Genomic DNA, 22,725 nt, shown 5'->3' on the forward strand with positions numbered 1-22,725 from the left:
ATACCCACCAGTGATGTATGAGTGATCCAGTTTGCCCACATTCTGCCAGTATTTGCTGTTATCATTTGTATTTTTGCAATTCTGATCTCTCATGGCTAACAACCCTGAACATCTTTTAATGTGTTTTTTGCCATCTGTATATTCTTATCAATGAAATGCCTGTTTACACACATCTTTAGCTTATTTTTAGTTGGAGTGTTTGCTTTTTTTACTGCTGAGTTTTGAGAGTTCTATGTACATTCCTCCCACTTTATTCTTTTTTTTTCAGAATTGCTTTAGGTGCTCTAGGTCCTGTACCTTTCCATATAAATTTTAGAATGAACTTGTCTATGTCAAAAAAAAAAACATTGGATTTTGATTGGAATTGCATTAAATCTATAGATCAGGTTAGGGAGAACTGACATCTTTACTGTATTAAGTCTTCCAATCCATGAACATGGTATCTCTCTCCATTTATTTAGGTTTCATTGATTTCATTCATTAGCATTTGGCCAATTTTATATACAAGTCCTATACAGGTTTTTGTTTCCTCTGGAAAAATTTTAAATGTTATTATGGTATTAATTTTGGTTTCCACATGTTTATTGTGAGTATATAGAAATGTAATTGTTTTTTTATTTATATCTGTGACCTCGCTGAACTCACTTATTAGTTATAGGACTTTTTTTGTGGATTCCTTGGACTTTTCTACATAGATAATTACATCATCCATAAATAGGAATCGTTTTATTTCTTTCCAATTTATATGGCTATTATTTCTTTTCCTTGCCTTATTGCTCAGGTTAGAGCTTCCAGTACAATGGTGTATAAGAGTGATGAAAACAGACATTTGGGTTTTGTTTTTTTGTTGTTTTTTTTTAAAGATTTATTTATTTATTTAATTCCCCCCCTCCCCCGGTTGTCTGTTCTCTGTGTTTATTTGCTACGTCTTGTTTCTTTGTCCGCTTCTGTTGTCGTCAGCAGCACGGGAAGTGTGGGCTGCGCCATTCCTGGGCAGGCTGCACTTTCTTTCGTGCTGGGCAGCTCTCCTTACGGGCGCATTCCTTGTGCGTGGGGCTCCCCTACACGGGGGACACCCCTGCATGGCAGGGCACTCCTTGCGTGCATCAGCACTGCGCATGGGCCAGCGCCACACGGGTCAAGGAGGCCGGGGTTTGAACTGCGGACCTCCCATGTGGTAGACGGATGCCCTAACTACTGGGCCAAGTCCGTTTCCCCAGACATTTGTTCTTTGCTCTCAATCTTGGGGGGAAGTATTAGGTCTTTCACATCATTAAGTATGATATTAGCTATAAGGTTTTTTGGTAAATGCTTTTGATAAAGTTGAGGATGTTTTCTGAGAGTTTTGAAATCACGAATAAGTATGAAAATACTGGTTTTAAAAATGGACATCAAACAGCTACAACAGAATTCAAAAGCACTTGTTTTGGCTAGGTTTTGCCTCTCCCTAAGGCAGTGGTGGCCTCAGCCATTGGGCACTAGATACAAAGAGAATGATGTCCTGTCAGAGGCCTAGTTACACTTCATCAGGATCAGTAAAGTCTCTTCTATGCCTTCTCTTTCCTTCACCTTCCCCTATTTCTTTTTTTCTTTAAAGTTGGCAGCAAGGGGTCCCTAAATCTTAAGAAAGAAGATTGCCTATAGGTGACTTTAGTGGACATTCACGTCTTTGACAGGATCAGGGTTTAGGGATAACCGAATTGACCATGGATTAGGGAAGATAATCCACATCTGGGAAGGCCCGGTAGAATCGGCACAGTGGAGCCCACCAGGTTTGGTATGTGGCTGTAGGACAGACTGTACTTCTGCAATTCTTTGAGCCAAGCCAGCCCTGGGCTAGGAAGGCTGCTGGCCTGACCCCTTCCCTGCCCCCTCCCCATCCAGGCCTTGCTGGCTGTCTTCTTCCTGGAACCCTTGGAAATCGATGAGGCTGGGCAGCCCCGGGAGTCCTTCTGAACGCGCTCACAAGACTGGGAACAGAGCAGGCTAGGTTGCTGCACCACTGGGTGTTCTAGATGTTTCTCTGAGTGGGACCTGGAGGGTCAGGGCCCAGCCAAGCTGCCTGGATATGGGTATTACCAGGAGCAGGTCATCATTCTGCATTCTCCCATTTCCGTGGAAGAAATACCAGACCAACATGAACAACAATTTTCTTACCCAGTAAATATCAGTCGTATTTTCTAACAGATTGATGAAGATGTTCACAAATGAAAGGATTTAGAGTAGAAGAAATTTCTGGGTCAATAGGAAAGCAGCCAAATATGTGCTTTGATGATTTGGATATTAACATTCAAAAAGATTCTGACCTGAAATTTCTCTTTAAGTTCCCATATTTCATATGTGCTTTCGGTTCTTGAAGTTTCCAAGCTTCCTGTGCACTACAATGTTTATTTTCTACAAATACAATTTTTTCTCTGTTCTTGACTAAATGTGTTGATATAGACACTTTCTCTTCTCTTTATATTCTTCCTTTTAGTTTAAGCTAAATTTAAAAATAATGCCCTGTCTCTGCGCCATGAGAATCATATTACACAACAACCTATAGCCTGATAAAGGTACTAGTGCCTGCCACTATAGAAGATAATTGAGCAACTTTTAGCAATTTACTATCTTATCAAACCATAGGAGTATTTTCATGAGATACTAAGTTGTTTTTTTCCTTTTTAGACAAAAGGACTAATGGACAAACTTCAGAAGACTGTTTCATCTGAAGGAAGATTTAAAAATCTCAGAGAAACCCTTAAAAAGTATGTTTATGTTAATTATTAAATTATTCAAAATTAGGAAATTTATTTAAGTAATTTATATATGATCTACCTCCACTTTAAAAAGGAAAAAAAATGGGAAATGACATCTATCATCTAGGTGATTTTCTGATTTCCCTTTTCATTTGGAATATTGTGCTTACAGTAAGTGTGGACTTACTCATCATATGTAGAGCATTCCAAATAAGGAGAAAATACACCATAATACATCAAACCGTCTTTTAGTACAAAGAGTTTTTTGGCTAGGTATTTCCTAATCTAAGTACAATGACTTTCTGTAATTTTTTAAAAAAATATTCCAGCAAATGTTTATTATTATTATTTATTTTTGGTTTTTTATTTCTGGATTATACACACACACACACATATACAATATGATTCTCCTGTAACTGGTTTTCTCAAGATCTACCACATATACTAGATTTACTCTGGAAAAACATTAATCCTGTAATGGAATTATTGAATTAAATAAATAGACCATAATAATGATAATACTACTAGTACAAGAATTATTTACTGAATACTTACTAAATGCCAAGCTCCATGCAGAATGCTTGATGGGTCTTATTTAAGTCTCACAACAAACAAAGAGATAGGTTTTATTATCCCCATTTTACAGATAAGAAACCTCTGGCTCAAAGAATTTGCCCAGTATCACTTAGTGGTCAAACTTTTGATCTCTCTGGACCATACGCCTATGTTCTCGGCTTCTAGAGAACCAAGCATACCCTCCCCCACACACATCCAAAATCAGAGGGTCTACTCTAGTGCGCCATTGTAATGTTAAGTCTACACTATCTAAAACATTCGAGTACCAACTAAAACAGAAAATGTTTTACTATGGCGCAAAGCTCTGGTAGCATTAGCCATTTGATCCAGTTCTTTAAGGACAAATGTTTGTTCTTCCTTGAGGTGAAGGCAGAAAGGGTTTCCTGTGTCCTTTTACCCCTCAAAGAAGTATGACCCAATTACAAGCCCAAATATTTTGCACTTACCTATAAAACATCTGTTATGTGAAAATGTCATTAATTCAAACACATAGGAAAGTGTGGGCTCTAATTTTGTATTACATTCTATTGTAATAAGACTCTGCATGTTATGAGCGTGCTTCTGAAAATGGAATAAAAGTAATTTATTATTTAGGGTTGAAGCAGCATAACTGCTTCCTGTTTAAGTTGGGAGGGGAAATAGTTGTGTTAATGAGTGTGAGAACACTGCATCTTGCTCTTGCAGCTGTAATCCCCCAGCAGTTCCTTATCTTGGAATGTACTTGACAGACCTGGCATTTATTGAAGAAGGAACACCAGACTTTACTGAGGAAGGCCTGGTCAATTTTTCCAAAATGAGAATGGTAGGTGATAATTTCATAATTATCCTGTTTCCTATTAGCCTGTTTCAGTGGCCCCAAAGCTTATAGAGAAGAGGCTAACGAGCCATGAAAGTCACTGTTTGCTTTTTAATCACAAGGTGGAGCAGACAGCGACCACTGTGTCTAATCCCGATCTTGGCTGCTTGAGAGACTTAGGCAGATACATTTCAGCTGGTGGTCCCAGCAAAGGGGTTGAAAGTAAAGCCTGACGGGTGTCAGTGTATAAGATTGACCAGTGGCGAACAGACAGTAAAAGCTTCTTGCTGGACAACCGGGTTCTGAGCACCCAGTTAGAAGCAAGGAGCCCAAGGAGAGTGGTACCCAGTGCCAACTGTTCCCGATTGTGCATTCAGCATCGTCTTCCATTGGCATTTCCTATGATATGTTGAAGGGCAGGAAAGCATGGGCGAAGGGAGAGGAGTGCTCCTGGCACCTCACGGAAAGAAGCAATTGACTGCACAGGGAAGGGGACCCCAAAGGGTGTACCACAATGCAGGGAAACACCTTTGCTTTTGCTGCTGCCATTTTTCTTCTCTCATAGATATCACACATCATCAGGGAGATACGCCAGTTCCAGCAGACTTCCTACCGGATAGACCACCAGTTGAAGGTAATATTGTGCAGCTGTAAAGGAGTTAATAAAGAAAAAAAGCAGAAATTAATGAATTAAAATTAATCGTAGAGTTGACCAATAATACAAAAGGCTGCTTCATGGAAAAGACCAATAAAATAGACAAATCTCTAGCGACTCTGAGAAAGGGAAAAAAAGGGGTTACAAAGAACATCAAGAGTAATAAAAGGGGCAAAGTTAAAAATACAGATGGCATTTTAATGTTGTAAGAAAATATAATGTAACTTATACCAAAAATTTGGATACATAGACAAAATCAGCCACTTTCTAGAAAACAGAAATTGCAGAAAATAGGTAAAGAAAATAGACCAATAACCACAGATAATACAAAGAAAGCTGGTTAAAAATTCATACTTTAAAAAAGGCACCATGCCATGATGATTTTAAGGACAAATTATACCAAATCCCCTATGAACAGATTATTCTTATGCTTAATAAACCCAGAACATAAAAATAATGGGAAGTTACCCAACTCATATTTAAAGCTAATATAGGGAAGCGAATGTGGCTCAACAGATAAAGCGTCCACCTACTATATAGGAGATCCAGGGTTCAAACCCAGGGCCTCCTGGCCCATGTGGTGAGCTGGCCCATGTGCAGTGCTGCCACACACAAGGAGTGCCATGCCACACAGGGGTGTCCCCTGCATAGGGGAGCCCCATGCACAAGGAATGCGCCCTGCAAGGAGAGTCGCCCCGCATGAAAAAAGCACAGCCTACCCAGGAGTGTTGCCGCACACACACAGAGCTGACAACAGCAAGATGATGTAACAAAAAGATACACAGATTCCTGGTGCTGCCGAGAATGCAAGTGGACACAGAAGAACACACAGCAAATGTGGACACAAGAGAGCAGACAATAGGGGAGAGGGTGGGAAGAGAAATAAAGAAAATAAATCTTTAAAAAAAGAAAGCTAATATCCATTAATGGCACCAGATAAGGAAGAGCAAAAGAAAATAAAATTATAGGCCAATGTCAATTATAAAGATAGATGTAAAAAATCTTAAATTACATGTTTGCAAAGTAAATCTAGCCTTGTAGTAAAACAATTCATTTATTCAAAACCAAATAGGGTTTAATTCAGGAATACACATTTGGTTCAGCATTAGAAAAATCTCACTGTAATTCACTACATTGATGTAATAGTCAGACAAAGGGGTGCTGATGCAAAATACCAGAAAATGGTTGACTTTTATAAAGAGTATTTATTTGCAATAGGAGCTTACAGATACCAGATCATAAAGTATAAGTTACTGCCCTCACCAAAGTCTATTTTCACGTGTTGGAGCAAGAAGACTGTGACATCTGCGAGGGTTCAGGCTTCCTGAGTACTTCTGGGCTCCCCTCCTGTTTTCTCCACAAGGTCAGCTGTAGACAGAGACTCTCTAGGCTTTGCCTCTCTCCACAAGGTTAGCTGTAGACTATAAGGTGAACGGCTCTGTCTCTCTCCCTGGGGCTCCAGCTTAAGACTTCAGCATCAAACTCCAACATTAAAATCCCTTAATTCTGTCCTTTGCCATAATTTTTATATCTGAGTCCCCACCCTTTAGTGGGGACCCCCACTGCCACAAGAGGTTTACATACCTACTTAATCAAGTAAACCTATGAATCCAATATAATCTAATATGCCCGGAGGAAAAGGTCAGTTTACAAACATAATCCAATATTTCTTTTTGGAATTCATCAATAATATCAAACTGCTACAACTGATGAAAAGGAAAAATAAAATTGTATGGCCATCATTGATAGATGCTGAAAAATCATTTGATAAAACTGTAACTCTGATACCTGATAAAAACTTTTAGCAAATCAGGAATAGAAGGAAACCTCTTTAATCTGATAAAGGTATCAACCAGAAACCTACAGTAAACATTGTATGTTTTCACAAAATACTGCATGCATTACCATTTATCATCTTTCTTTGACTCCCTCATATTGTTTCTCCTAGTTTTCCTTCACTCTCTGGCTCCCTCTCCTTCAGGGCCTCTATGGCCTTGGCTTCTTCTACCTGGTGGTTCCCCGAGCTCTGTCCTAGGTCATCTCCTCCCCTGAGACTGTACCCTCTCCATGGGTAGTTTTGCCCACATTCAGAACCTCAATTAGCGTCTATACATTCATGACCCTCCAAATTCACTTCTCACCCAGATGTCTCCTCTTAGCAACAGATCTTTGTGTTCACCCACCTCTTTGACATCTTTTCCTCAATGCCCAAAATCACCTGAAATGCAATGTGCCCAAAATACACATTCACCTCAACTTAGTCTCTTCCAGAGTTTTCTAGGTTATCTTCCATCCCTTGGGGCAAGCCAGAAACCTGACAATTCTTGACACCTCCCTCTCCCTATCTATCTAATTCATCATAAAGTTCTGTTGATTTCATGTCTTTTATTTCTGCTGACTCTGTCCTCTCTCTTTGTTCTGTCTCCACCTGTGCCCCCATCTCCTAGCCCTTCCCCTGCCGCTGGTCCAAGTTTCAAATATCCCATTACTGTGTTTACTTGCCTTCACTTTAGAATGTAGATTCTGTTCTCCAAATTACAACCAAAATGGCACTCTCTGAATCACAGTGGATCCCACCCCACTCCCCCCTTGAATAAAAACATTTTACTGGCCTCCAATTGCTCATGGCTATAACAGTTTCTCAGACTTTCCTTGGTTGGGGTGGCATTGATACATTTGAGGAGTACTGGTCAGGTATATTGTAGAAAGACCCTCTATTGGGATTTATGACGATTGGTGTTGACTTTGGTCACCTGGCTGAGGTCATCTTTGTCAGGTTTCTCCACTGTAAAGTTAGTCTTTTCCCCGCCTTTCCCAACTGTACGCTGTGGAAGGAAGCACAGAGCACAGCCCACACATAAGGAGGGAAGAATTACGCTCCCCCGCAGTGAGGGCAAAGTAGCCACGTAACTTACATGGAATTCTTCTGCATCAGAAATGTCTCTTTTCCTCCATTTATTAAATTTATCTATGAAAATACGGACTCATTGATATTTATTTTCCACTTTGGTTGTAATCCAGTATGCCTTATTTACAGTTTTGAAATTGTTGCAGGCTTGGTTGGCCCTGGGAGCTCTTTCGGTTGGCTCCTGTGCTCCTCTGACATGGCCCCATCAATGTGTTGTTGTGGTGGTGGTTTCAGTACTTCCTTATTTTTTGCCACCACAAGATACTCCAGACTCATCTTGTATATTTCTGCCCCAGGCATAGAACCAGTCATTTCCCCCCAGGAGCCCTGGCACTTCTCCTGAAGAATGTATTAGAAACTAAGATCTGGGCACTAAGCATGCTTATTGATACTGGGCGGGGTGGGGGGGCATTTCTTTTGGACCTTGTCAGCTGAGTACAAAAATGTGTGTGTGTACTAGCCCATGTATATACACATATTTTAGACATCTCTACATGGAGCCATCTGTATTTGTGTTTATACTGATGTCTCCAACTCTCATACATTCCCACTTGGATCATTCTAGCCTCCTCCCTTGCTTATCTGTACACTCCTTCTCTGACAATGAGAAGCACAACTGGTCTGTAATAGTTCTAGCTCCTGCCTCAGGGCCTTTACCTATGCTTTGTGCTCTGCGTGGAGCACCCTTCCTCATTCCACAGGTCACTCCTTCACATCCTTCTGCTCTCACATTTTCGCTGACTTCCTCCCTAACTTTCCCAACCCCACCCCACCCTTTTAAGCTTCTATTGCACTATGTTCAAGTTCTTTCTAGCACTTACAGCAGGTGCAGTTTTACATTTATTTGTGTGATTATGCATACACACATGAAGTCCGTGGGGGCAGGAACCATATTTGTTCTGCTTATTATTAGTGATTAGTGTACCAGCATCTTGCACAATACATATTTCTCGATGTATTTCATCCCCATCAGGTGAAGTTGTTGCCATCACTGCTACTATTTGCATTTGAACTGGAAGAACTACCCATGGTCATAAAGCATTAAAAAAAAAAGAGTGAGAAAGGTATAAAATCGGGACTGTAAATATTATTATTTATCCTATTATATACAGTTGGTTTAATCAGCTACACAGATAACCCAAGAGAAAACTGATACATTATTAAAACCAATAAAAGTATAGCAACTATTCCTATAAAAGCAAACAATTTGTAACACATTGACAGTAACAAATTTAAATGTAATTGAAAAAAATATTCAAAATAGCACAAAATTTATAATGCCTAGGACTAAATGGAACAAGATATATATAAAATCTTTATGAACTGGAGGATATAAAAGACATCCTGATTAAACAGAGTGATATATCATTTTCATGAACCAGAGAACTCACTATTGTAAAGATATACATTTTCCTCAAATTAATTTATAAATTCAATGAACTTGTAATCAAAATGCCAACAGGCTTTTCATGCAACTTGACAAGTTGATCCTGAAACTCATAGGGAAGGAAATAAGCAAAAAAGAGGCAAGAAATGTTTGAAAATTAGAACAATAAGGAGAGATTTCTCTAGTAACTGTGAAAACATATGCAAAAGCTGTAGGAAATAAAACAGAGCTACCTTGACACAGAAATACAAAAACCAATGGATCAGAGTAAAGGTCAAATACAGATTTTTGTCTCTGTAAAACTCTAAGAGAGAATAAAGGGGGCATTTAAGGAAAGTTCTAGAAAGACACTGACCATTCAGTAAATGGAATAGAAATTTTGGTTCTCCAGCCTTATTCCATTCACTACAATGAATTCCAGATGAGTTTTATACCTAAGTATAAAAATACATATTTATATTATTTGGATAAAATACAGGACAAAATAGTCATGACATTTGAATTTGAAAGACCTCCTTAAACACAAAATCAAGATTTGTAAAAGACAAACTTTATAAAGTACGCTGCATCAAAATTTAAAATATCTACATAAAAAAGGACAATTTTTTTTTTTTTTTTTTTTTGAGGTACCAGGATTGGGCGTTGAACCTGGGACCTCATATATGGGAATCCAGTACTCAACCACAGAGCCACATTGGCTCCCCTGAGTTACTTTTTTCATTTGTTTGCTTGTTGTTTGTTTTTGTTTTTTTTGCTTTTAGGAGGCACTGGGACTTCCCATGTGGGAAACAGGCACTCAACCACTTGAGCCACACCTGCTCCCAGGACAATTACTTTTAAAAGTCAAAGTCGCCTGAGGTGATCTCTGAAAATGGTTCCCTATTCCCTTGACCTAGAAAACCCCACAAAATCATGGAAATCAAGAGGTTCAAATCTTCGTGTTCACTTTAAGAACACCCGAGAAACTGCCCAGGCCATCAGGGGTATGCGTATTTGAAAAGCCACCAAATATCTGAAAGATGTCACTTTACAGAAGCAATGTGTGCCATTCCGTCGTTATAATGGTGGTGTTGGCAGGTGTGCCCAGGCCAAAGAGTGGGGCTGGACACAGGGTCGGCGGCCCAAAAAGAGTGCTGAGTTTTTGCTGCACATGCTTAAAAATGCAGAGAGTAATGCTGAACTTCAGGGTTTAGATGCAGATTCTCTGGTCATTGAGCACAGCCAGGTGAACAAAGCCCCCAAGACGCGCCGGCGCACTTACAGAGCCCATGGTCGGATTAACCCATACATGAGCTCCCCTGCCACACTGAGATGCTCCTTACTGAAAAAGAACAATTTGTTCCTAAACGAGAAGAGGAGGTTGCACAGAAGAAAAAGATATCCCAGAAGAAACTGAAGAAACAAAAACTTATGGCTTGGGAATAACTTCAGCATACAATAAATGCAAATAAAAGTTAAAAAAAAAAAGATATAAGCAATAAACTAGGAGACAATATTTGCAACATAAAAAACAAAGATACAGAATATGTGAAGCATTCCTATAAATCTATAGGAAAAGCATAAACAATCCAATAGAAAAATTGGCCACAGCAATGAACAGGTAATTCACAGAAGAAATAAAAATTACCAATAAATATTTGAAAATTGTTCAACTTCATTAGTAAAAATAAAACAATGTAAATTATAATGAGATAGCATTTTCACCTCTGAGGCTGGCAAAAATTAAAAAGATTGATAAAATTAAACATTGGTTCATGTATGGGGAAAGGGTGCTCTTATGTGCTACACTAGCAACAGTTTTGGAGATCAATTTTCATCATCCTTTAAAATAAAAAATGGTTACACGTAGCAACCAGAGCACTCATTCATTGCTGGTAAGAGTGTAAAATAGTACAGCCACTTTGGAAAACTGGTTGTTTCTTTAAACTTTAAACATACATCTACCTGATAATACAGCAATTACTCTCCTGGGTATTTACACCAGAGAGCTGAAACCATGTCCATTAAAGCCTTGTACAAAAATGTTTATAGGCGGCGGACTTGGCCCAGTAGTTAGGGCGTCCGTCTACCACATGGGAGGTCCGCGGTTCAAACCCCCGGCCTCCTTGACCCATGTGGAGCTGGCCCATGCGCAGTGCTGATGCGCGCAAGGAGTGCCCTGCCACACAGGGGTGTCCCCCGCGTAGGGGAGCCCCACGTACAAGGAGTGTGCCCGTAGGGAGAGCCGCCCAGCGCGAAAGAAAGTGCAGTCTGCCTAGGAATGGTGCCGCACACACGGAGAGCTGACACAACAAGATGACACAACAAAAAGAAACACAGATTCCCGTGGCGCTGACAACAACAGAAGTGGACAAAGAAGACTCAACAGATAGACACAGAGAACAGACAACCAGGTTGGGGGTGGGGGAGAGGGGAGAGAAATAAATAAATAAATAAAAATCTTTTTAAAAAAATGTTTATAATATTTCTTGATAGTCAAAAATTGGAAACAGCCCATAAATCCATCAACAGATAAATGGATAAACAAATTGTGGTTTATCTATACAACAGAATACCACTCAGCACTAAAAAGGAACAAACTGCTGATACATGTCACAACATGGATGAGTCTCAAAACATTATGCTGAGTGAAAGAAACTAGCAGACACAAAGGAGTCCATATTGTATGATTCCAATTGTGTGAAGTTCTAGAATAGACAAAATTAATATATGGTGATGAAAATCAGACCGGTGATTGCTTCTGAGGAGCAGATTGGGTGGGAAGGTACATTGAGGGAACTATCTGGGGTGATGGAATTGCTCTAGATCGTTACGTGGGTATGAGTTACACGGGTAAGTATACATTGGTCAAAACTGATTCAACTATTTTTTTCACATATGTGAGTTATATCTCAGCAAAAACAAATAAATGTTTGCATGGAAATACCCCATGACCCAACGTTTCATTTCCAATGTCATTTCCTTTCATATCATTCTTGGGTCTAAGCTAGAGTAAGATGCATGAGCATGTACTAAGAGGTATGATAGCAAGGATTCCACTGTGAGTTAGTGTGATAGTGAAATATTGACAGCAACTAAATGGCCATCATTAAATAAACTCTGATACTTCATATAATTGAATACTGTAGAGCAGGCATGTACTGATATTGGGAATTCTCCCTCAACCATAGTTGAGATACAAACAGAATAAAATATGCTGTATGATACCATTTATGTTTAAAAGAGGGGAAAAAATCCTGTAAGTACACCTGGTGTCAATGAAGACAGAGTAAAATGTCTGGAAGGATACCAGTTGATAACTTTGATTCCTCTTGAGAAAAGTATCTGAGGTTTGGGGTTGGGAGGAAACTAGAGATCTTTGGTTTTTTACAATGAGGATATAGTTATGGATTTTTTTAGTTATTTACATTTTAAAATATTTAAGAAAATGTTGGATTGAAACATCCAATCCAACATTGGAACTCTATGTACTGGTGTTAAAAGAATTAAAAGCTGGGATTTCTGTTTTTTTCTTTTAGGTCACTCAGTACTTGCTTGACAAAACCCTCATCATAGATGAAGATACGCTGTATGAGCTGTCACTAAAAATTGAACCTCGACTCCCTGCTTGAAGATCTGGCCTTGTCCCTGAGTCCACAAAATTTTCATGGAAGCAGACAGGGAATTGTGCAATGCCTCGTACAGTGCACGGAGAGGTGGAGAGGAAGTGAACCCAGTCTCCTTTCTCCACCAAAGAAGACAGACCCGGATTCGAACTCTGTCTTCAGCAAGGGCAGCACAGCTGTTTGGGGTGAAAATTTCAGATGCAGGTGGGAAGGTGAAAAGTCCGATATTTGGTAAAGCTCATTGCACATTCCATATAAGGGAATGTAGAGATGGGAGATGCTCATAGCCATTTTAATGAAACAAGTAAGAGGCAAATTTCAAACTGTGTCCGGGTTCTGTTAGAATTCGGGGACAAGGGTCCATGAAAAAGACCTGTGATGTTTCTCTGGCACTTTACTGGCTTGGGCACACCTACCATTTTTCTCCTAGGACTTAACTGCTTCCATTACAGTTCCCCTTTGTTACAATCACAGAAAAGCCAGTGTTTCCTCTATAGGGGTGAGGCAGCATGTAAGCAATTTCTGTCTGCAGCATGTGCATGGTTGTCAATGCATTATAAATATTTACATTTGAAGAATGGTTAGTTCAGAACCTGCCTTTTCAGTTATTTATGCAACTGGACAAGAAGTGATAATGTGGCTATGTGAATTTGTACTTAACATTTCCTTCACTAAAAACTCAGTAGGCTGTGAGCCAGAGGATTCCAGCCAGTGGCTCTCATGGGGGCGGGGGAGAAGAGGCTTTTTCCTGAGGCTGGTGGCACCGGAAAAGCCAGCCCCATGGAGAGGCAGGTGCAGAGCAGGCAAAAAGACTGCACGGTAAGGTGCACGCCCACCTCATTGCCGAAACTGGGGACGAGATAAAAGACCACACAGTGCAATGAGGGGATAGTGGGTATCAATGTTAAGTGAACGTATATATTTCAAGACCTTCCTTGCACCTTGCTTCAACTGTTTTCTTTTTCTCTCTCATAGTTATATGGGCTTCTATTCTGATTTTCATGAACATTTATAAGGCTCACTGTGAACACTGGCTGTTTTTCAGTTGTTTAGTGGGATTTTCTTTTAAAAACCCACACTTCCTTGTATTTTGGTAGACAGTTCTCCCCCCAGCTATTTTTTTTTAATGTTTTTGAGATATTTCTGAATGAAAACATTGTAAGTGCATGGGAACCACCCAACAGCTCTTACATGAGAAAACCAAATGCAGGGGTTAGCCCCTCTACCTAGGCTGGGGAAGTGTCCTTACTTTTCCCAAGATTGTCAGTTGTTGAAGAAATAGGGCTATCTCCTTGTTTACCTTCCTCTTCTCTTCTCAGGGAGACTGCTGCTTTAAAAGAAAGAAGAGAAAAAATATAGAGATATTACCTGAGCCTCTTGCACCTGACATTTTCTAGAGGCATGGAGCTTATTGATGCTGACAATGAAAAGTTGATCTGTCTGTTTTCCCTCTTTCTTTGCACTTTAATTATGTTGTTAGAGCTAACAGCTGACCAGTAAATTCCACTTGCTGGTTCTTAAGACCCAGTGGAAACACTAGCAATGATAATGTATCATAGAGGTGGAGAATGTACATTTTATTGCATGATGAGGGCCATCTCTGTACATAACTATATAGTGAAATATTAACTAAGTAAAAGAAAATATTTATAATATTTGAAGACCATTCCAAAAATTATTTTCAGTAGTTCTTATTAGCCAACAGTGTAGCGCTAAACCCAAGGAGGGTTATTTATGGATGTTTTCTTTTTTCTTTTTCTTTTTTTTTTTTAATGTTGCTTGTTTGTTCCCTTTAGTAACAAGTAAGAGGTTGATGCATCTTGATGCATGATAAGAAGCACGGGTTTTTGGATCCTAAAAACATACAGCTTGCGATTTATTCCACGGCGTTCAGAATGCAGGGTACAAAATAATACATGTCCATTGCACCAAACATCTCAAGGTCTTGCAGAAGAAAAGATTAGCTTTCTTGACTCAAAAAACAACAACACGTAGCTTTTCAAGATAAACTTAAACCAGGAGAAATCAATGACAGGACCACACACATTCTAATTTCAGGTAAGACAACACTCTGTCTTGGGAGTCCACAAAATCCTCCAGAAGGGCATGTTCCACTGTCGAGCCTTCATCCCCTTTCTCTGGAAGTTTGGATTCTATTTCTCTGTCTCAAATGTTCCAGAAGCACTGCAACCATTCTTATTAAAGAATAATAGGATATATAGGAATTTCCAAAAGTTCCTCCCTTTTGGAATACAGCTTTTCCTCAGCCAGTGAGAAAGCTTTCACACGTATTTAGTATTTCCTGCAGAATGTTAGATGCGCCCCCCAGTGGCCAGCTGTGGGCACTGCTATCTGCTATGCTAATCCTTGGTGTTTTATTGAGTCTTACACACACACACACACACACCCCCCCCCCCCCCCCCCCCCCCCCCCCGTCCTGCTTGCCATCTCTGAAGCGTTGCTGGAGCTGTGAGAAAGAACTCCATCTCTGAAGGAGTTCCTTTTGATGACCAACACCATTTCTGGGCCAGCTGGGATAGGAATGCACATTTACAAACCTGAATTTCATCACATTTTAAATTCTGGGAGCAATTTATTGTGTTTCTCCCAGTTGTTGGAGCAAGCATCCTCTTCTGCCTTTCAGGCTTTGTCCTTGTTGCTGGAGCAGTCACTCCAGCCACGTTTGTCTATATTCCCTTTCCAGGAGTACATGGAGGGCAGCCACTTACAGCCAAGCAGGGAATGGGTACCCTATGAAATTAACCTAGAAAATCAGAAGTAAAAATTCAATTTCATGCTTTCACATGAAAACCCACATTTTGTACTATAAATGAAATTATCCAGGGCTTTTGGGGGATACCTTTGGATATTAACTAAGACTGCTGGTTTTGCTACAGGGACAAATCCTTTTCTTAAGCCAATATATTATTTGACAGAATCAGGCATGAAGTAAAACGTTGTCACTTTTCCTTAGTGTTTCTCTGAAGGAATTTAAAGAGAGAAGTTTAAACTGCTCTTATACTCAAGTAGCTATTACACAAAGTACCCATTACTGTTTGTTAAATTTCAGTACATTTTAAGGTACTACTTAAGAACATATGAAGTCCATAGATACTGAATACTTTGGAAGAGGAAAAAACCATTTTGTAATGAGTGTGATGGGCCAGCACCTCTTCTCACATGGATATAAGATAAGACCTTGAACTAGAAATAATTGGGTAGCTTTTAAATTCTTACTAAAAAAGAGCAATGCAATGGAAGGGTTATTCTCAATAAAATGAATGTTTATTTTAAAGCAAATAATTTACTTAGCTTCTTTTGCAAAGTTTGATTTTATTCCCCCTGTAGAAAAAAAAAACTCTCATTTGAAAGTTCAAGGTGTTTTATCCAACTTGTAAAGTTTATCATTCTTGCTAGTGTTAAAATGGGATAAATACTGTTTTATGGCTGAAGGGTAGAGCCTGGCTAATGTTTGCAGGAAAAGGAATAAATGGATAAGATTCATTTTCATTTCACTAAGAACACAGATTTTAAGTTTTAATAGTGACTTAATTATAGGTGCCACTACAGGATTCCTGGTAATGAGACTTGAGTCAATGAAATCTAATCAGACTGTCACGTTTCCGTGGCCATTAGTGACTTAAAATTAAGGCAGGACAGAGAAAAAGTAGAAAAAAATCATTCTGTTATAGGTATAAACACATGAATGATTCAAAAAATTATTCATCTTGACTGCCACAGCATGACATTAATATTAGGGTTGATTGTATTTCACCTGATTTGCTCAAGGAAAATAGGAATTCTGCTTAGTGATGTTGGACCACTAGCTTTTACTCAACCATTTCCTTTTTCACTAGCAAGGTAGTTGTGAAAAAACACTGGATTGGGAGCCCCATTCCTGAGTCCTGGGTCCAAATCTGTATCTTCAAGCTAGGAAACCTTAGACCAATGCTTAAACCTCTCTAAATGTCTCCTAAATGGGACTAATGGTAATTCCTGTTCTGCCTACCTCACAGGGCTGTTGTGAGAACGAAATGGATTAACATGAACTGTAAAGCGTTAACGTGATTACCACGCCCAGCTCTCTTTTGCAAAGGATTTCAATGTGTTTTCTTATATAGTGTATATGTGATGGAGAAGCCTATGTGTTGCTTTGAGAAGCATATTGTTCATGTCCAGTTACATTGCACATCCACTGACATTTGTGATTCCAGCAGAGGGATTTGTGCTGTGGCCTCACACTTGCCCAGTAAGGTGGGGGTCATGCCTATATGCAAATTAAACCTTGTCCTTCTTGAATTCTAAAAAATCTCATTCGTGTCTTCATTTAACACCCTTCACATTTTTTTCTAAACTGGTTTATTCATAGCAATGAGTTTCTTTGGGGTTCAAGTATCCCTTTAACTCTAAAATTCGGGCAGGTGGGGGAAGCCCATGTTGCAAACACTAAAATATCAGAGCATTAGGGGGACCTCAGAAGAGATACTAAGGACCATTTAGTCTCACTCTCGATTTCTATTGCTTCAGTCCTTCCAGCCCCATCCCCAGGCCAGCTTGGACTTCCTCCAGGCACACAGAACCCGCTACTGCCTAGAGTGGCTCAGTTCCATCTCTTGGCAATTCGACACTCCTGAACAGGGTGGGTAGAGAAGGAAAGCTGCTGAGGCAGAGTCCTGGCACAGTTCTCACTACCTCCAACCTTGAATGGGCTTCTGAGCCATTCTGAGGTTTGTGTTCTTGTCTATAAAATATTAATAAGAACCACATCCGCCTGTAAAATGACTAAATTACTACAATGGTCATGTGGAGTAGCATATAGTACACAAAATACTTCTCTTTTTTTTTTTGGTCAAGTAGATTAAATTATAACATTTAGAGTTGGAGAAATTGTAATGCAGCCACTGAGCACAAGAGAGAACTGAAGAAAGGAAGATTTGGGTCCTTCCTTTCCCATTAGCTTCCTTGGTCTTAAAATTACTAAAAGTTTTGGTCTAAATGGCATCTGGCTAGCAGGTCCTATCATAGCTTCTCCAAGTTTTTCAATAAATTAATTATGAAGGCAAAGAGAAAGGCAAAAGCTAGAACACCAAGAACTAAAGCTAAATGGAACCTATTGCCAGAATTTGGGGAAAAATTCCACCAAATAAATGGAGAAGGACTTATGGAGGGAGGACTGAGAATTGACTGGGGCTGACACATACTTTGCTACTTGAAACAGTGGACAGTCTGCAAGCCAGGTCGGAGGTGAGGGCTCGTTCCTTCACACCCTTTCCTTGGCTCAGAGTTGCAGAGTCTCTGACAAGCAAAATATGGGTAGCTACTCTTAGTCACTCGAGTATGACTTCCTGGGATACACAGAATACCCTTTGTGGTAGTATGGATCTTTTGTGGACCCCAGAAAATTATGTTCTTAAATTAATCCATTCCTGTGGTTGAGAGCCTATTAAAGGTGGGACCCTTTAATTAGATTACTTCAGTTAAGGGTCTTTGATTAAATTACTTCGGCAGGGCATGACCTAGGGTGGGTCTTAATCCTCTCATTTGGAGTCCTTTATAAATGGCTTGAATATGGAGAGAGGGGGCCACAGAGACAGAGAAACCCCCAGAAGCTGAGAAAGGAAGTCCTGGAAGCCAGAAGTTGAAATCAGTGGAATCCCAAAGAAAGAAAGCCACAGGAGCAGAGACAAAACCAGAGGAAGTCAAAACTGAATGCAACGAGACCCAGAGGAGAAGGAAGAGGCAACCACCACTGCCACTGTGCCCTGCCATGTGGCAGGAGTCCAGGATCACTGGCAGCCATGTCTCTGGGGAGAGAGTTCACCTGATGCCTTGATTTGGGCATTTTTCTCAGCCTCGGAACTGAAAGCTTATAAGTCAATAAATCCCCATTTCTGGTATATTGCCTTGGCAACCTTTAGCTAACTAAAATACCCTTCTACCCTCATCACCCTAGCCTCTTTTCCATAGTTACTAGACGATTTCAACTGGCAGGAAGGAAGTCAGGGCTAATAAATGTAGATGCTTTCTGGGAGGCCTAAATCTGAAGGAAAGTGCTATTGTTGCAGACGATGAGAGAGGTATAGAAAGGCCAGGACTCAGGAATGATTTTAAGAAGGAAAAAATGATTTACTGACAGCAGGCTCGACCCAGGAGCTTTCTGTTTCAAACCCGAGCCCGGAACAAGATTTTTGAGTTCCTTTTATACAGAGGAAGGGCCAAATCAGTCTTTGTTTCAGTTCTCAATAGGCTTGAATTAGCATCTCTCTTCCACATCCTAGGTAAGCTTTTAGCATGGACTTCATACATTCTAGATAAGCTTTTGGCACATTTGGTTTGCTTTTTCCCTAATTATTTAAAGTTTATACGGTTTGCATTGCTAAACCGTTTCTCTGGGACTGGAGTCGTTGCCATGGTCACCAAGGGCAGGGCTGCAGCCTCTCACCGTCCCACACCCACAGGTCAGGACACATACAGCTTAGGTTATCTATGAAGGGAGGAACAGCCTCCCACCCATAGCCCACATCACTATAGTTGGGAGAGTATTTGAAGCTTTCTGTCTGAGTCACCTGGTAAACTGAAATGGAGAAGATTTTATTCTCTTGGTTGGAGGGAGCAATCTGGAGGCTGTGTTTTGAAATGTCTGCTTAGAAGGTAAAAGATGAGCTCCTAGGACTTGGAACTAAGGGAGACACCCTAGAGGAAGAGCTGGGAGCCCATGAGAGAGCTTCAAGGAGAAGACAGGGAAGGGTGAGGGAAAGAAGAGCTTGAGCACCATGGTGCCAGTTTCTGGGCTACCACACATGACCTACCCCATGTTCCCTAAACCACATATGGACAAGAACACACACCATGCTGGGTATAACTGAATTTCTCATGGATATTGGTGGAGTTAAGGTCTACAGACAGGTTGAAATGTGGTGGAAACGTTTAGCTTGCATGGACAAGGGAAGATCTGATATCTGAGGCACTCTTGGTTTTAGGGTTTCCCTGGCATATAGTGCCGGTTGCCCTCACTGTTGGCCTGGTTGTCATGGACAGCAAAGCCTCACAGTGCCTACCCCATGCAAGTGTGGGAGGCTTCTCATCTGGTCATAGCTGATTGAACAGGACAGTCACCTGACCCAAAGGTAGTCAGTTCATAGGCTGGCCAACAGCCAATGAGTGGTCCTGACTAGCTGGACCATGAGCCAGAGAGAGAGAGAGAGAGCATGAGTATTAATAACTGAGGCAGAAGCTGTAAGACACAGAGAGTGGAAGAGAGAGAGAAGCTGATAACAATAAATACATAAAGCAGTGGTTTTAATCCTGGTGGCACCTTATAATCATCTGGAAGGGCCAGTGCAAAGGCCACTCTCCAGACTAGTTTGATTAAAACCAGAGTTTCTGGAAGCAAGACTTAGGCATGAGTGTTTTTTAAAGCTCCCCAGGTAATTGGAATTTGTAGCTAAATTTGAGAAAAATTAAAGGGATTAACTAGTTTTTGTTGAGAAGTGTTAACAAGATTGCCAGGTGCTAAAGCAGCTTTCTATTCTGAACAACATTCCATTTTAAAAAATATATTTCACTCTCCATGAAGCCTCTGAAGCAATTCTTCAGTTCCCACGAGGCCTAGCTGCCAGACTGAGTTTTCCCATCTTTATTATTTGCATTATATCATTATAGTAACACCCAGTGGTGGGTTGGTAAATGTTTAATAACTGGCCTCCAGGGGTGAAAAAAGACCTGATTTGTTTCATTTGCACATTGTGTGTAAATACTCCCACCGAAGCTGATTTCAAGCTGTCAACATGTAGTCACTGAAGGAAGCTGGAAAGAGTGCTCAGTAGCCCACCAGTGTATAGTATTTCCATCACATAGATACAATAGACATAAATAACCCTGAGTATAGATAATATCAAAATAATTTGAAATCAATGAGTATTAAATATGCATCATATTTGCTTTTATATTCTTAATTGTAAGTTTATGTAATTTAATTTTTAATAATGACTATGTCTAACAGCTGGCTCTCAAAATTCCTAAAAATTTAACAATTGGCTCAATCTGGCTTCAGCACATCCAAATACCCATGGCTTGAGGTAAACTCAGAGGATCTCTAATTCTTGTCACACTATTTCTTATGCCCAACGTGCTTCCTGATCTTCTTGGCCAGCATGCAGATGCTGGTTCCACCTTGACCATCAACACTCAGGACCTTTCCTGGCTGGTCATTTTCTCGTACCCACCCCGGCCCCGATCCCCACTCTGCCTTGAGGTCTTGCTCACCATCTCTCTCCACAACTCTTTACTTCCCCTATCATCACAGTGACAGAAAAGACCGGTGAGATCATATGATTTCCTTCCAGCATTGCTAAAAAGGAAATTCTGCAGGTCAGCAGTGGGGACACCTACTTTTTTCTGGAGAACCTTCCTTATGAGAAACAGCAATGATAGTTTACTGTCACTTTTTGTTTGTACAGTCTTTTTTTTCAAATTATTCTGAAAATATGGTTCCTCCTCATCCATCTAATGTTACTTTTTTCATGCTCTACCAAACAACAACAGCAACACACAAAGAAAACAGAGATGAAGTCCATTAGTTTTGTCAGTCTTCCTTACCCAAAGTTGCTTCTTCTGAGCCTTATTTTCATACCACCTTTATCTATCTCTGGTCGTGAAGACAAATATTTATAGAAGGACATTGAATGGGTGCTTCTCCCTTCTTGCACACCCCCAAGCCAAGAGAGGAACCCAAGGAGAGTCACTTAGAAGGTTTGATATTCCTTCCTGAAGGGGAGACTTGTTACATGTGTGGGAAAGTCCTTGGGAGAGCTCCAGGAGTTGGTAGGTGTATGTGAAATAAAAGGACTAGTACTGATTCTCCTATTCACTTTGATAATTCTGAAGTGGGAAGCAGGCCGGAGAGCCCACAGTGGCTGAAGAAGTAGGGAGCACTGGGGCAGCTTGCACACCCAGTGTTAGCATGTCTATGTGGAATGAGTTCCCTGTAGGTCAATGTGGAAGGCAACTGGGTTTGAGTTGTCTTTCTGGTACCAACCCAAGAGATGAGTGCAAGGACTTTCAGCTGATCTCTTCTGATCCCTATTCAGTACCTGGCCCAGGAAGGGTACCTGGCCCAGGAAGGGCACCTGGGCTAGGTGCTAAAGGGGGATCAGAAGAGATCAGCTGAAATGCATCATCCACAGCAGGCAACTGTGCAGAATGGAAGTTCTATGGGGCCTCCCAAAGAACCTACGCAGGTTCAAGAGCAAGTGAGTAGTAGGATGCCTGCCATACAAAGGGCATTGACTGATGCAGGTGTTAGCTGAGAAGCAGTACAAGCAGTTCCAGTTGTATTAGTTAAGGTATAGGCTTAGCTGCTGTGACCAAAAGACCTGACAATATCATGGCTTCAATAAAATAAATGCTTATTTATCTCCCCCTCGCAATTCTGAAATCCAGGGTGGTGGGATTCAGGAACCCAGGTTCCTTTCATCTTATTACTTGACCATTCGATAAGGTATTATCCTCAGCTGCAAGGTCAAATCTAGGTCACTGCTACATCTAGACTTCAGCTGGTAGGAAAAGAAAAGAGAATAAACCCAAAACATGAGATTTCTTTTCTAGCAAGTGGATAAGGAAGTTGCACACATCACTTCTGTTCCTGTCACTACAGCAAGAGTCAACCGCATGGTCACAGTAGCCACTAGCTATGGGCAGAGGTCCCGAACGTTGAAGAGAGCTGGCTTAGCCTTCAGAGGCAGAGCTTCTCATTGACAAGAGAGGAAAACTGGCAAATATGACAGGGAGAGTGTTTGAAAGATATTCTGAAATCTAGAATTTCTGATGTGAGTCTCTGGTAAAGTTCAACACTCCCTCCCCTTCCTCCTCTACAAGCTCGAAGACAACCAGGTCCCCAAAAGAAGAGTTCGGTGCCCCTCTTCTCAACAATCTCCCCACTTCTCCTCTTCTGACTTTACTCTGTAAGGTCAGCGTACAGTTTTACAATGTAAACCATGAGGGGTTGAGGCAAACGTGTGAAAGAGACCAGCAGAGGGGAAAGGAGAATTAAATGTCTGTG

At 40.6% G+C, this 22,725-nt stretch overlaps 1 protein-coding gene across 3 annotated transcripts in view; it reads left to right on the top strand.

Annotated features, from left to right (window-relative positions):
• The window catches only part of RASGRF2 (Ras protein specific guanine nucleotide releasing factor 2), a 287,125-nt gene extending 270,151 nt beyond the window's left edge, over positions 1-16,974 (top strand). For all 3 annotated transcript variants that reach the window (XM_004455898.5, XM_004455899.4, XM_004455900.5), the window contains 4 exons: positions 2,668-2,747; positions 3,999-4,116; positions 4,676-4,744; positions 12,579-16,974. In XM_004455898.5, the coding sequence (XP_004455955.2) occupies positions 2,668-2,747; positions 3,999-4,116; positions 4,676-4,744; positions 12,579-12,671 (360 nt within the window). In that variant the 3' untranslated portion in view covers positions 12,672-16,974. The remainder of the gene's footprint in view (positions 1-2,667; positions 2,748-3,998; positions 4,117-4,675; positions 4,745-12,578) is intronic.
• Positions 16,975-22,725: the final 5,751 nt, after the last annotated feature.

This window comes from Dasypus novemcinctus, chromosome 2, assembly GCF_030445035.2.
Source record: "Dasypus novemcinctus isolate mDasNov1 chromosome 2, mDasNov1.1.hap2, whole genome shotgun sequence".
Lineage (NCBI taxonomy): Eukaryota > Metazoa > Chordata > Mammalia > Cingulata > Dasypodidae > Dasypus > Dasypus novemcinctus.